Raw genomic sequence first — 15,551 nt, forward strand, 5'->3', positions numbered from 1 at the left:
ATGGAAAGAAAGTTAAAGTCACTCAGTCGTATCCGACTCTTCGCAACCCCATGGCCTATACAGTCCATGGAATTCTCCAGGCCACAATACTGGAGTGGGTAGCCTTTCCCTTCTCCAAGGGATCTTCCCAACCTAGACATTGAACTCAGGTCTCCTGCGTTGCAGGCGGATTGTTTACCAGCTGAGGCACCAGGGAAGCCCAATATCTAATCACTATGGGAGGTTTTAATGCATCAACCTCAGCAGAGAGAATAAGTAGAAAACAGTGAATAATGCTATAGAAGATCTAAATAACACAGTTAACAAACTTGATCTAATTAATTCTTACAGATTTTTAATATGGCAAAGAATAACTCACAATGGAAATTAGAAAACATTTTAATATAATAAAAAGCAATTGTGAGAAACACAGCAAAGCTGTATTTTTAAAGAAAAAATTATCTTATTAATAAATTAGAAGAAATCCAAAAAAGTAAATAGCAAGTTAAAAAGAAAGTAAAATTAGGGGGGGGGGGAAGGTAAAAGTAGAAATCTGTAGGACAGAAAACCAAGAAACCAAGAAAGTATAGACAAACTCTACAAAATCAAAGCTCATTATTTGAAAGATGAATACAATTATTAATACATAGACAAGAAAGATCAGTTATAATAAAGGGGGCATGAAGGAGAGTTTTGTTTTCTCCAGGTGCCCATTAGCACTTGGTATTGTCAATCTTTGTCATTTAGTCATTTGAGTGGGTGAGCAGCTATGCACGTACTCAGTCCTGTCCAACTCTTTGAGACCCCATGGACTGTAGCCCGCCAGGCTCCTCTGTCCAGGGAAACTTCCAGGCAAGAACACTGGAGTGGGTTGCTATTTCCTTCTCCATTGAGTCGCCATACTGTTTTAAGCCATACAGGCTTTCCTGATGGCCCAGATGGTAAAGAATCTGCATGCAGGGCAGGAAACCTGGGTTCAATCCCTGGGTCGAGAAGATCCCCTGGAGAAGGGAATGACAACCCACTCCAGTATTCTTGCCTGGAAGTTTCCATGGACAGAGGAGCCTGGCAGGGTCCACGGGGCTGCGAAGAATCAGACACAGCTGAGCAACTAACACTTTCACTAGGCTTTTCATGGGGTTTAGAAGCAGCAGAAGGAAACACTTAGGTAGATATCACCATGGTTAAGTAGGAAACTCTACCCAGAAGGATCCTAACTTCTAAAATAATGCAGGAAAAAGAAATGAACTTTGGAATCAGACAAATCAGAGGTTCAAATCCCCCTTCTCTATGACCCTGTAAAAATAGCTCATTCCCTATAAAACTCAGTTTTCCATCTGTAAAATGCTTTGCACAAATGCTGTTAGAAGTTTACTTTTAAAATTGCACCATAAGGGCCTAAGATATAAATGCTAATTTCCTTTTGCTATGTGTTTTTCTATACAAATGCTTCAATTAATGGCTTAAATGAAAATACTTCATTTTTAGACTTTTTTTTTTGATGTGGACCATTTTTAAAGTCTTTATTGAATTTGTTACAATATTGCTTCTGTTTTTCTTTTTTTTTTTTTTAATGTTTTTTGGTTGTGAAGCATGTGGGATCTCAGCTCCCTGACCAGGGATTGAACCCACACCCTCTGCATTAGAAGGCTGTTTTAACCGCTGGACTACCAGGGAAGTTCCAAGATACTTGATTTTTTTGTGCTCCAATTAAACTTTATTTATAAGACAGATGGCAGGTCAGATTTGACTCACAGGCTACAATTTGCTAATGCTTGCCCTAGAGTTTACAATATGCATCTTTGACTTATCACAGTATGCCTGTAAATAATACTGTACCTCTTCCAAGTATCTCTTAGGAACTATGCTACAGTTCACTTTCACTTTTTTCCTCTCTTACTTTCCACTGTTATTCCAAGATACCTGATTTCTGAAGGAAGGGGAAAACCATCATTATTACCACTAACAAAATGCAACAAAACAAAGCAAGATTGAAAACGTAATTTCATCATATGCCTAGGACGGTGAGAGTTCAGAGAGCAGAGTTGCGATATTTATTTCTCCTTTTTTTTTTTAGTTTGGACACAGGAACTCTAAGTACTATACATGTTAGAACTTTTGAATATCTCTTTATTTTCCTCCCTATCCTCTGCCTTCTGACCCCTTCTCAGACCTCTGCCTTCCCATACTTTCATGCTTTTCATACGATTGGCAGAGCAATGCCCATACCTCTCATGCTTTTTCTTTTTTTCTTCTGAAAATAATGCCATTCCTTCACTTGCATTCATTTAAAAAGACATCTCAGATATATGTATACTTATGGCAACCCACTCCAGTATTCTTGCCTAGAGAATCCCACGGACAGAGGAATCTGGCAGGCTATAGTCCATGGGGTCTCAAGAGTCGGACACGGCTTAGTGACTAAACCACCACCACCACCATGGTTGATTCACATTATTGCACAGCAAAAGCCAACACAGCATTGCAAACCAACTGTCATCCAATTGTTAATTAATTAAAAGACATCTCCAGTGCCTTTTCTCCAGTGAGGCTTTCCTGGCAGGCTTGCCCTGGACCCTGTGATCACACAGCACCCTTCCTCCCATGTTCTGTTGTGACATCTCTCCGCTCTATTCCAGTAGGTATGCACTGAGCAGATACTGTATGACAGGTAATGTAACAAACCCAGAAAACACCAGAGACAAGGTCTTCCCCTTTCCTTAGTGGAGCTAGAACTGCAGTGAGGAAAACAGAAAACAAACATGTGCACAGAGAAATAAGCACACTTCACATATATATGAGAAAGTAAAACATGATAAAGGTTTAGAAAAGGGGTTCAGAGAAAGCTTTTCTCAGAAAGTGACATTGTAGCTAAGACATGAACAGCTAGAAGCCAGTCATACATTTGACGATGTGATTGGAAAGCCAGTGCTTGAAAAAAAACAACTATGGGAAAAGGATGATTGGTTGAGTTTTTCCACAGGGACTAGAAAAGGTCTGCTCTCAGATCAACCCTCCTGATAACACATAAGCATATGTTAACCTTCTGTGCACAGGCACTGGAGGGGAACTTTCAGCTGCCAGAAAGACTCCAAGCAAGAGAACTGTGAAAACCCTCACTCTTGTGTGATGAACCAGTCAATCGCTAGCTTTCCATCTTCCCATCACACTCTTGGTGACCAGACCACATTAAAGAGAACCAATTCTCCTTTTGCGGGAAGAGATTTACCACTTTTACATATTTCTCAAAGTTTTCATGCTACTTTCTTCTGACAGTAGTTGATTTATGTCTCCTAAGAGCAGACTATTCATTTCATAATTTTTAAAATTATAAGCCTAGACCATTACCCACTGTTATATTAGGAATATTGTGAAACTGGAAGTAAAAATAAGAGAATGGTGTACTAGATAAATCCATACACAAAAGATAGTGTTTTGTGATCTGATGTGGTTGAGTTGCCAAATCAAACAGCTTCTCAATATACATAATTAAGAAGATAACAATGCTGTGATCATAATATGTGTAGATTCAGGGGAAAATTATACACATGTAGATATCCAGTGAATTTGGGGAAAAAATCACAGAAGTATTGCTTTCTTGCTGGTCATCATTCCAATGAGAATTTCAAAAATGTTTCCCTAGAACAGAGAAGCTTTCAGAAATTTGGAAGTCCATACACTTTACATCTGCTTCCTTTCGGTGGGACTTAGCCTGTCATCTGTACGATGCACATAATATTTGTTGCTGGGACGATTATGAATAATATATGGAAACACCTGACGTGCTTGGTACACAGAGTAAACCTTCAGCAAATAGTTGGTGTTTAATTTTATATTTTCATTCTTCTATGCTTTTCTTTTTAGACCACACATGATGATTGTAATAAAGCAGTCATAAGCCAAAGTATTGTGTTCATTCAAATATTAGTTTCAGTTAGACAGTATATTCAGAGACAATTTTGTATCTCATCTCCCAGGATACACCCAAATTCCTCCATGAGAGAATGTGAATTTCAAAATTTAGGGATTATGGGGCAATTTAACAATCCACCCCATCCCTCAACAGCACTTCTACCTGAGAAAAGGAAAATGCAAGAGAAGCAAAGAATCTGAAGCCAGTCATTTTTGTTTCTTACTAGCAGCTATATGAAAAAAAATGACAAATCATCATTATGACAGAGCTCGTTATTAGACATAATTTAACAAATTCATCGCTAGAATGCAGTCAAGTTTGCATTCTCTTAATGAGTTCATTTGAGGTGCATGAAGAGTGGAAGTAAGGATGTTCTTTAATTTTATCATCCACCATTTGTTTGCATGCTTCATCTGATGTTTTTCCTTGTAGGTTCCTTTTGCAATAAAAATGACACCAAGTGCCTCTCCGATTCTTGCCAAAAGAATTCTACGTGCAAGGATTTCTCAAAAGACAAGAGTTGCCGTTGTTCAGACACAGCCGTTCACGGGGACAAAGACTGTGGGGAGGAGGAGGACCCCTGCCTCTCCAGCCCCTGTCCTGGACACGCCACGTGCGCCCACGTCCCGGGGGAGAGGCGCTCTCGGTGCAGATGTCCTCCCGGGCACAGCGGGGCCGGCTGCGACACCGCCGCTGGCCCCTGCGGGCCCCGCTCCTGCCTGCACGGGGGCGTCTGCCACCAGGACCCCGGGCCCCCTGTGTGCGTCTGCCCCGCTGGCTACGCGGGAAGGTTCTGCGAGCTGGACCTCGACGAGTGCGCGTCCAGCCCCTGCCTGCACGGCGCCGTGTGCCAGGACAGAGGCAACGGCTACTCCTGCTTCTGTGTCCCCGGCTATCAAGGCCGGCACTGCGACGTGGAAGTGGACGAGTGTGTGTCGGAGCCCTGCCGGAACGCGGCCACGTGCCTCAACGAGATCGGACGGTACACCTGCCTCTGCCCGCGCGGGTTCTCTGGTAAGTGGGGGTCCAGTCCGGGGCGGGGAACCTAGCCCTCTGCTTAATGTGATGGAAGCAGAAGAGACCTTGAATGGCCCATCCAACTGCTTCTGAACATGGCCTTGACAGGAGCTCATCAGCAGATAGGGGGCCTCCTAAACTACTCAAAATCCACCCAGCTTGAGCGTTTGTCGCTGTTGTTATTGTAGATGCAGTCTAGACTTAAAGGGCGTCTGGGACCTGGGCTTCGGGGTCAAGGCAGTCCAGTCTCCCCATCAGAGCAGACGCCCTTCCTCCCAGGGGCGTGGGGCGGCCTGGTGGGGGCTGGCCACGGATGGACACAGGATGTCGGAGTGTGATAAACACACCAAGGATAGCAAGGCTGACTGAGAATGGCCTTTGAGATAAGTCATGATTTTATTATTTTAAAAAGCCACTTCTTGCTGAATCTCATGGAAACAGCAAATAATAAACCCATATATCTATTCACAAAGTTTCTGCTGATGTTGATTTAGTAACAGAGTAACAAGTAGCTCATTCATTATAAGGCTCCTGCCTGCTCAGTCACTCAATCCTGTCCAACTCTTTGTGACCCCGTGGACTGTAGCCCACCAGGTTCCTCTGTCCGTGGGATTCTCCAGGCAAGAATACTGGAGTGGGTTGCCATTTCCTTCTCCAGGAGATCTTCCCCACCCAGGGATTGAACCCAGTTCTCCTGCATTGCAGGCTGATTCTTTTTCATCTGAGCCACCAGGGAAACACAGGAATACTGCAGTGCCCTTCTGCAGGGGGTCTTCCCCACCCAGGGGTGCACCTGGGTCTCCACACTGCAGGTGTATTCTTCACCATCGGAGCCACCAAGTAACTATGATTAGTTATTACTTCCATAGTAGTTTGCGTCTCTATTAAAGAACTCCCTGTATTCTGTTCTCTTCTTCAGATTATCTGTGTTTTTGTCTCCTCCCACTAAAGTGTTAGTTCTGAAAGAACAGATGTCATGTTTTCTGTTTATTCTTCAATTCATCAATACTTTGGGAGTATTTATTATACTAAGTTAGTGAATTAAAAAGAGGAGTACTCAGCACAGTGAATCATGGTGAAATAATAAACTGTTAGTGAATTGTTCTAATTAATTCTTCCTTGTTTCTGGGTACTCTTCCTAGTAACAAAACTGGTGTAAATAGATATTAAACTAGATTTTACTTTCTCTATTACTTTATGCATACTTTACGATGGTAGAACACGTGTCCCATGGAAAATTATTTTGTTCAGTATCTTTAAATTATCTAATATGCTAAAAATTACAGGCATACTAAAGTAGCTCATAAAACAGTACTACCTCATGAAAAACCCTTTGTTCATATTCCATATTATCATGTCCATTCTTTTGAGTTACAGCAATTGAATTTCAATTATTAAAATTTTTAATTTTTTATTGAGGTAACTGACTTATAACACTACATGTTTCAGGCACACAGCATTATATTTCCACTTTTGTATACACTACAGTGTGCTCACCATCAAAATCAATTCTATTAGTGTTTGAATAAAAATGAGAAGTAAATTTTTATAGGACTGCTTTTGGGATTGCATCCGTTTATAAAGTCACATTGGAAAACCACTATAGCGTATTAAGATACTATCTCCTGTTTCCTGCTCCTAGTACAATATCATGAATGGTGACTGAAAGGAACAGACATAAAGGCAAATGTTTCAGCCATATAAATTAGTTTTCTACAACAGCCTTATAATTGCAAAAACATAGCTTGAAAAATTATGTTTTACAGTGTATATGTTTTTTTTTTTTTACTTTTACATTTTAATTGAATTGTAAGGTTTCCTTTAAGTGGTCTAAATTTGGCATAAAAGATGTCAAGGATGTATCCCAAATGTGAAATGCCTCTTGTGGTCTTTCCTCTGTGCACCTCTGTGTCCTCGTCCCTCTTCTTACGGGGACACCAGTCTGACTGGAGTAGGGGCCACCTTAACAGCCTTACCTTAGTGACATGCTCTTAGTTCAAGTGTTTGCAGTGGATCATTCTGAAATTGACATCTTCCTTAGAATTAGCCCGGTTGACTAATAAACTTTTTTCATGTTAAAAATGCCTGCAGTATGAGATAAATAGAGCAATGAGAGGGCAGGGGGAATGCCAGTTGGATGCATGATGAAGCGAAGCAGTATAGGAAAATATCTTGGTTCCTCAAGTGAAATAGACCTTTGATATAAAAATAATCTTTGGGGAAATAAGAAAAAGCACTGTAATAAATGTATTTATTGATTGTAAGATGCATCTCATTTCACAAACAAAAATGTATGAAAATTTATTTTTTTATTCAAGAAAATGTCTTAGTATGTGGAGATTAGTTAATACATGGAGACTAGTTAGTACATGGAGACTAGTTAGAAAGCATTGCAATACCAAGTGTAAGACATTAGGACCAGTCTGGATGAGGGACTAAACGCAGGTAAGGGAAGAACAGGTGTTCACATCATTAGGAAGAAGACTTGCTGATATTATCACAGCCAGAATATTTTCAAACTTATTTTACCCACAAAAAACTTGAAATCTCTAATATGAAAATGAGAATGCATTAAATATTCAATTGCCATTTCCAGCTTAATGAATTTGTAATCTGTTTCAGTGGTTCTCAAATCTTAGCATGTAACAGACTCACCTGGAGAGTTTAATAAAATACAGCTTCCAGCTCAATAGATCCGAGGTGAGGTCTAAGAGCATGCATTTATAACAAGCCCCTACGTGGTGCTGCTGCTGCTGGTTTGGGGACCACACTTTGAGAGAACACTGATGTAAACAGTTAAATGGGTTGTCACATGACATCTTTGATTCTTATTTTGCAAAGCCTGTAAGACAAGGATCAACCCAAAGTAGTTATACATGCATTTGTATATATTTATATTTTATTTTTTATATAGGGCTTCCCTAGTGACTCACACAGTAAAGAATTGGCCTGCAATGTGGGAGACCCGGGTTTGATCCCTGAGTTGGGGAGATCCCCTGGAGAAGGAAATGGCTACCCACTCCAGTATTCTTGCCTGCAGAATCCCATGGACTGAGGAGCCTGGCGGGCTATAGTCCATGGGGTTGCAAAGAGTTGGACACAGCTAACACACACACACTTATATATTTATTTTTATATGTACTGCATATGTATATGCATGTATATAGTAATTTTTTTTTTACTAGAAAAAGTTCCAGATAAATGATATGGGTAAAAATAAATATTTGAGTTCATTCAATCATTAGTGAGTGACTTTGGAGTTTTTTTTAATTTGTGTCAAAGTATAATTTACACTATTATGTTAGTTTCAGGTGTATAGCAAAGTGATCCGTCTTTTGGATGGATCATTTTCCGATTCTTTTCCATTCATTATAGGTGGTTAGAAGATAGTGAATATAGTTCCCTGTTGTATATAGTAGGTCTCGGTTGTTTTTCTCTTTTATATGTAGTTTTGAGCATCTGTTAATCCCAAACTTGTTGCAGAGTTTTGAGCAGACGACTAAAAATGTTCGACTTGCATTTTAACAAAATCGCTCTGCTCCGTGTGCTGAGGATACACTGAAGGGAGAGGTTAGGGTAGGATTAGAGTGCCAGTGAAGGGTGATATAATAATCCAAGCAAGTGGACTATTATTTAAGAGGAAAGAGTGAAAGAGAAGTATCACATTTTAACACCACCACCTTGTTTCCTTTAAATTTTAGGACAGAAATGAACACTGAAGGGTCATGAATGATGCAAACAAGAGAGAGCACGCGTTCCCTGGCCTGCTCTCTTCTGCCCTCTGGTGGGAAATCCAGATTATTCAGCACGGGTCTGCCCTTCACAATAGTTGTAGCCACAGGGAAGGCCCCCTTAGAGGCTGGCGGATAAACCGTGTTATCATGCAGCTTCTTTCTGCACACCTGAAACTTACTCTACTTCTCCACATCACATGATATAGATGCTACTTACTTAAAATCTATAAGACTATAAGACCTTCTCTCTCTCTCTCTTTTTTTTTTTGATAATTCTTCATGTTCTTCTCTAAGCTTTTTCCAATAGTCCTCAAAAGGTAGCCAGCTCTGACACTGCCATTACAGTGGCATTTATCAAAAGCATAATTTGAATTTCAGTCAATGTGGAGATTCTCACCTAGGCTTGATGTTCCATCTGTTCTTAATGTATTTTTGTTCAGGTAAATCACTTTGAAGCTATGGTGAATCAAATGTGTGATTGAATGGTCATGAAAATAATTTGGGGAACATAAAAGTATTATGTAAAATATTATCTTATTTCATGGAAAATATTTTTATTACCATTACTATTGAAAGTTTTTTGTTGAAAGTGTAATCCTATTTGCAAAATTAAGACATGAAACTTAATGAACTTATATCCATTACCAGGAATAATTTTCATAGATAGTCCATATTTATATAAATATATGAGGCACCAGTTTAAAGAACACTTAAGTATTGATTCTGGAGTACCTACCTAGATACCTCAAATTTTACTCACCATATAATACACCCATAAGAATTATCTTTCAAATTCCAAAGGCAAATAATGTGTAACAGCCTAAAGAGAAATTCTGAATTTCACAGCCTATATCTTTATTTTATCAAAGGAAAATGGTAGTTTTCCTATACGCTCTTAATTGTGAAATTGACGAATTTTTGGTGGGGTCATGCAAAGGCAGTTAAATACTGCTCAGGGCTTTGCTCAGGAACAGAACCATTTGAAATAGTTTTCATGAGAAATGCAGTTTCTTGCTGTTGACAAATGTTTGTTGAATGAGAGCACAAAGTAACAAATGCTATTTGCTCAGAAAATATTCATCACAGTTTTGCAAGCACTGGACACTGTGCCAGACCATGGAGACCTAAAGATGGCTAAGACAGAATTTATGCCTGACAAAATGCTCACAGCCTATTCAGGGAGAAAGCGTGTGAACAAAAATTACAGTCTCTCTCTGAACAGAGTGCTGGGGAAGCAGGAAGAAAGATGCCACTCAGAGTCAGGGAACACTCTGGAGAAGAAGTGGTCCGTGAGCAGAGCAGGGTGCACCAGCTCCAGGATATGGAGCTGAGACTCTTGTACTCTGGCTGCATTTATTATTGTTTTTGTGTGAGTCACAGTGAGCTGAGAACAAGGGGGAGGGCTGCGGCGGCGTTTTGGAAAGAGGTGGTGTCTCTCCCGTCCTGTTTGCTGCTGGTTGGCCTGTGGTCCAGCTGGCAGTGTGGACGGCGTGCTCCGTCCTGAACGCCTGCCCTCTCTGGCTCTCCTCTCAGTGCCTTGCAGCTGTGCACAGGTGCACGGGTCTGAGAGAGGAGGGTGCAGCCATACGGGTGCCAGTGTGCAACGTGGGGAATGGGACACAGGATTCCAGGCCGAGCTTGGACCTTCTCCAGCAGCGTGATGACGGTAAACAATGAGAGTCCTGAGTTTCCATTTCCTCACTTTAACAAATAAGCATCATGTTAACACCTAATGTCAGGGTCTTGGTGAGAATGAAATGATTTAGGGACAGTATTTCCATAAAATATTTAAGGCTGTGTGTGTGCTGGCTTCACTATTTTAACATCTTCAGTATTGCTGCTGCTACCAAAGCTGTTTACACAACCCTGACCAATGCCTTTTGCATTATATTTGAACTGCTTTCATTTTGAATAGATTAGAATCCTACTCAGGAATTGGTTAACTGAGGCGGTAGGCCCAAGCCTCTATGAGTTTAAACTGGAATACTATGATGTGTCTAGGCAAGAATTTAATTTCTGAAACTGCTATATCATAAAATAAAGGAATTAAGGATTTGTTAATATTATTTCAATACTCAGGAATAACAATTATCAAGAAAGATAATTGTTACAATTACAAGATTATCATTACAGAAGGCTGAAATGTATAATGTTGGCATCACTGATTACCCATAAAGCCTTTGACTGTGTGGGTCACAAAAAATTCTGGAAAATTCTTGAAGAGGTGGGAATACCAGACCAGCTTACCTGTCTCCTGAGAAACCTGTATGCAGGTCAAGAAGCAACAGTTAGAACCGAACATGGAACAATGGACTGGTTCAAAATTGGGAAAGGAGTACGTCAAATTTGTATATTCTCACCTGTTTATTTAACTTCTATGCAGAGTACATCATGCAAAATGCTGGGCTGGATGAAGCACAAGCTGGAATCAAGATTGCCAGGAGAAATATCAGTAACCTCAGATATGCAGATGACACCACCCTAACGGTGGAAAGTGAGGAACTAAAGAGTCTTTTGATGAAAATGAAAGAGTGAAAAAGCTGGCTTGAAACACAACATTCAAAAAGCTAAGATCATGGCAGATCATGGCATCTGGTCCCATCACTTCATGGCAAATAGATGGGGAAACAGTGGAAACAGTAGTAGACTTTATTTTCTTGGACTCCAAAACCACTGTGGACAGAAACTGCAGCCATGAAATTAAAAGATGCTTGCTCCTTGGAAGAAAAGCTGTGACAAGCCTAGGCAGCATATTAAAAAGCAGAGACACCACTTTATTGTTTTTCTGGTAGTTATTTGTATGGATGTGAAAGTTGGATCATTAAGAAAGCTGAGTGCCAAAGAATTGATGCTTTTGAACTGTGGTGCTGGAGAAGACTCTTGAGAGTCCCTTGGACTACAAGGAGATCCAACCAGTCAATCCTAAAGGAAATCAGCCCTGAATATTCATTAGAAGGACTGATGCTAAAGCTGAAGCTCCAATACTTTGGCCACCTGATGCAAAGAGCCAACTCAGTGGAAGAGACTCTGATGCCAGGAAAGATTGAGGGCAGGAGGAGAAGGGGGTGACTGGGTGAGATGGTTGGATGGTGTCATGGACTCAATAGACAAACTCCAGGAGATACGGAAGGACAGGGAAGCCTGGCATGCTGCAGTCCATGGGGTCACAAAGAGTCGGACATGACTTAACAACTGACAACAGCAACAGATAATAATACATAATAATAATATGTAATAAGTAAATATGATTAAAATAATAAAAGAATACATCTATTTTCATGTTTTATCAGGGTTAAATTCATTACTGATAATGACTTTGGTTTCATATAAGATAAGAATGAAAACCTCTGCAACTAAAATAATACACAACACCAAGGCACTGCTTATTGTCCGTGGTGGCTTCTAGAAGTTAAAAATGTGAGGTGGCACAGAGCAGTCTCCAAACTGATGAAACTCAATTGTCTTTCAGAGACGAGTCTTAAGCTTGTAAAGTCTGCATTAAGCAAATGCTTTTTTAGAAAGTGTGTTAATACATTTTGGTATCCTTAGAAAAGGTGTGTCTAAATGCACAAGCCAGAAATCTTATTGGATAAAAATTCAAAATGCTCCCATTGAAAATAAAATCCCAATTCTAATTTCTCACGTTTGTGTGTGTTAAGTTGCTTCAGTTGTGTCCGACTCTTTGCCATCCTATGCGCTGTAGCCCACCAGGCTCCTCTGTCCAAGGGATTCTCCAGGCAATAATACTGGAGTGGGTTACCATGCCCTCCTCCAGGGGATCTTCCTGACCCAAGGATTGAACGTGTATCTCTTTATGTCTCCTGCATTGGCAGGTGGGCTCTTTACCACTAGCGCCACCTGGGAAGCCCTTAATCTCTCATAATATCTTGTTAACTGTTATTATGGTAGCTTGACACTTTGAATCAGAGCAGGAAGTCACACAGACTTTTCATTGCTTCAGGAGGTTGAAAGATTATAAGCGACACGGAGAAACCCAGGCCTCTATCGTAAACCCACTGTTGTAATGGAAACGTGTGCTCTGTGCCTCTGCGCCGATACTGGCTGCAGATACGCTCTGATGGCTGTTGTAACTGATGTACTGTACATCACTCCTTCAGAACCCAGGAATGGCATACATGATTCTTACTCAAGAGCAAATTGTGCACAGAGCCCTGTTAGTTATTGAGTATATTGGGTGAGCAGCGGGTTTTACAAGGAAGGAGAACAGCTGTGTGCAGTCGAGAGGTGTGAGAGATGGTGGGCTGCGAGACCATCCTTGCAGGTGGCTCCAACAGTGTCCATATCTTTTAGAAGCTTCTGTAGCATTCCAAGACAACATGCTTTTTCCTGGAAACAAGGAAGAAACTATTTTTAAAAATTAACATGGACAATGGTAAAAGCAGATCTGTCTTTTATAAAGATCACTCCTAGAAAAGAAATGTAGAGAGAGATTTGGAAGAGAGAAGCCAGCAGTCAGACAGGATGAGAGATGGTGAACAGGGTCTGGGCAAGTTTACAGCGATGCGGATGGCACCTTACATCCATTTCTAGGGGAGGAATGATGGGATTTGACGGCTAATTAGGGCATGGGAAATAACGAGGAAGATCGTGGTAATTCCTGGAAAACTGGCTTGAGTGACCTGGATGATAACCCTATTCTCCGGCAGGGGTGGAAGAGAGGGTGGACGGAGGAGAGAGAGTTGATATTTGGAATTGCTGAATGATGCCTGTGAGATAGTTGGTGAGACATCCTGGAGATGGTTGGATTCAGAAGGGCAATCTGGCTCAAGTTACAGATCAAAATCGAAGAGTTTCTGAGAAGATGTTAAAGGGAAAACCTGCTTCCTGGTTTCCCTGAGAATGGTCACGTGCCCCCATAGTCTTTTCTCAAATGCAAATAAGTAAAACATTTTTTATTTTTTTCCAATGCACCTTTAATTTGTTGGCCTTTGCTAGAACTTGGCATTTTTTGGGTGAAAGCACTTCCCACACAGCCCTTATTAAAGGGTTCCTTCCTCTCTCCTTGAGTCTCGGGGCCAAGAGGGAAGTTGACTTTCTCAGCCCACTGCTCCTGGAAGACCGTCATTTAGTTCATGACTCTCTTGTCTTCCTCGTAAGCTGTTCCTTTCCTAATCCTGACTCTGCCACTTTGTAGCTTTTTGATCTTGTTTAAATTCTTAACTTCTCTGGGCTGCAGTTTCATCCTTAATAAAATGAGCATCATAGTAGTACCTCACGGATAATTTTTTGACAAACAAAATCAGATCATGCACATGAAAAGCTTAGCACAGTATCTGGTGTGAAATAAACTCAGTGAATGCCAGCTGTTACCATTAATAACAGGCAAGGATCTTTGTCTTCAAAGCAGTTGTGGGATATAAGCAAGTAACAAGTAAAATATAACAGTGGACGGTCTGTGGAACCCAGGAGGCTGGAAAGAGTAAGGAAAATGAGCAAGACTTCACTAAGGATGGGACATTTAACAGAAGCCTTAAAGGATGACTTCGTCGGGTAGATAGGCGGGAAAGAATTTTCCAGAAGAGGGAAGAGAGCAGTGTGTCTAAACTTGAGTGAGGGTAGAGGGACCTAGTGGGTTTGAGAAAAAGCAAATGGTTTCATAGGACTAGAACGTAGAGGGGTGATATAATTGTCATGGTAAAAGAACTTGGAAATATTACAAAGATATTTTGGTACCAGAGTAAGTTTTTGGTTTATCTAAATCCAATTAGCAGCTATTGCAGAATTTTATGGACCAGGCTTTTAGAATTTCTTGAGCTTCTTCTTTTCGGTGACCCCTATCTCTATTCCACTATAACCATACCACAACACAACTTCAGGTCAGAGCCTGCCCTTGTTCAAAAGGTTTTACCACCCAAATTCTCACAACGAAATGGCTCCAAAATCACTGCAGATGGTGACTGCAGCCAGGAAATTAAAAAACGCTTACTCATTGGAAGGAAAGTTATGACCAACCTAGATAGCATATTAAAAAGCAGAGACATTACTTTGCCAACAAAGGTCCATCTAGTCAAGGCTATGGTTTTTCCAGTGGTCATGTATGGATGTGAGAGTTGGACTGTGAAGAAAGCTGAGCACCAAAGAATTGATGGTTTTGAACTGTGGTGTTGGAGAAGACTCTTGGGAGTCCCTTGGACTGCAAGGAGATCCAACCAGTCCATTCTAAAGGAGATCAGCCCTGGGTGTTCTTTGGAGGGAATGATGCTAAAGCTGAAACTCCAGTACTTTGGCCACCTTATGCGAAGAGTTGACACATTGGAAAAGACCCTGATGCTGGGAGGGATTGGGGCAGGAGGAGAAGGGGATGACAGAGGATGAGATGGCTGGATGGCATCACCGACTTGATGGACGTGAGTTTGAGTGAACTCTGGGAGTTGGTGATGGACAGGGAGGCCTGGCATGCTGCAATTCATGGGGTCTCAAAGAGTCGGACATGACTGAGTGATTGAATTGAACTGAACTGAAACTTCTGTTTCCTTGCTTCTATTGAAATCTTACTTCAGCTCTAGCAGAATCTCCGTCTCCGGGCCTCTCTGCATTTGTGCCATCCGTCACTCTTTCCTTGTCTTGATGTCTCCCCAACCAGCCTGGGATTTATGCCAAGCTGTGCTGTGCGGTGCTCAGTCGCTCAGTCGTGTCTGACTCTTTGTGACCCCCATGGACTGTAGCCCACCAGGCCCCTCTGTCCATGGGATTCTCCAGGCAAGAATACCGGAGTGGGCTTCCATGCCCTCCTCCAGGGGATCTACCTGACCCAGAGATCGAATCTGTGTCTCTTACATCTCCTGCATTGGCAGGTGGGCATTGGCAGGTGGGCATTGGCAAGTGGGAATTGGCAGGTGGGCATTGGCAGGTGGGTTCCTCACCTCTAGGGCCACCGGGGAAGACTG

The 15,551-nt window shown here is 41.4% G+C and overlaps 1 protein-coding gene across 1 annotated transcript in view; it reads left to right on the forward strand.

Annotated features, from left to right (window-relative positions):
- Nucleotides 1–15,551, forward strand: part of CRB1 (crumbs cell polarity complex component 1) — a 214,023-nt gene that overhangs the window by 57,686 nt on the left and 140,786 nt on the right. Inside the window, exon 2 of the mRNA XM_061383685.1 lies at nucleotides 4,325–4,906. Within this exon, the coding sequence (XP_061239669.1) occupies nucleotides 4,325–4,906 (582 nt within the window). The remainder of the gene's footprint in view (nucleotides 1–4,324; nucleotides 4,907–15,551) is intronic.

The sequence above is a fragment of the Bos javanicus genome, chromosome 16 (genome assembly GCF_032452875.1).
Source record: "Bos javanicus breed banteng chromosome 16, ARS-OSU_banteng_1.0, whole genome shotgun sequence".
Classification (NCBI taxonomy): Eukaryota; Metazoa; Chordata; class Mammalia; order Artiodactyla; family Bovidae; genus Bos; species Bos javanicus.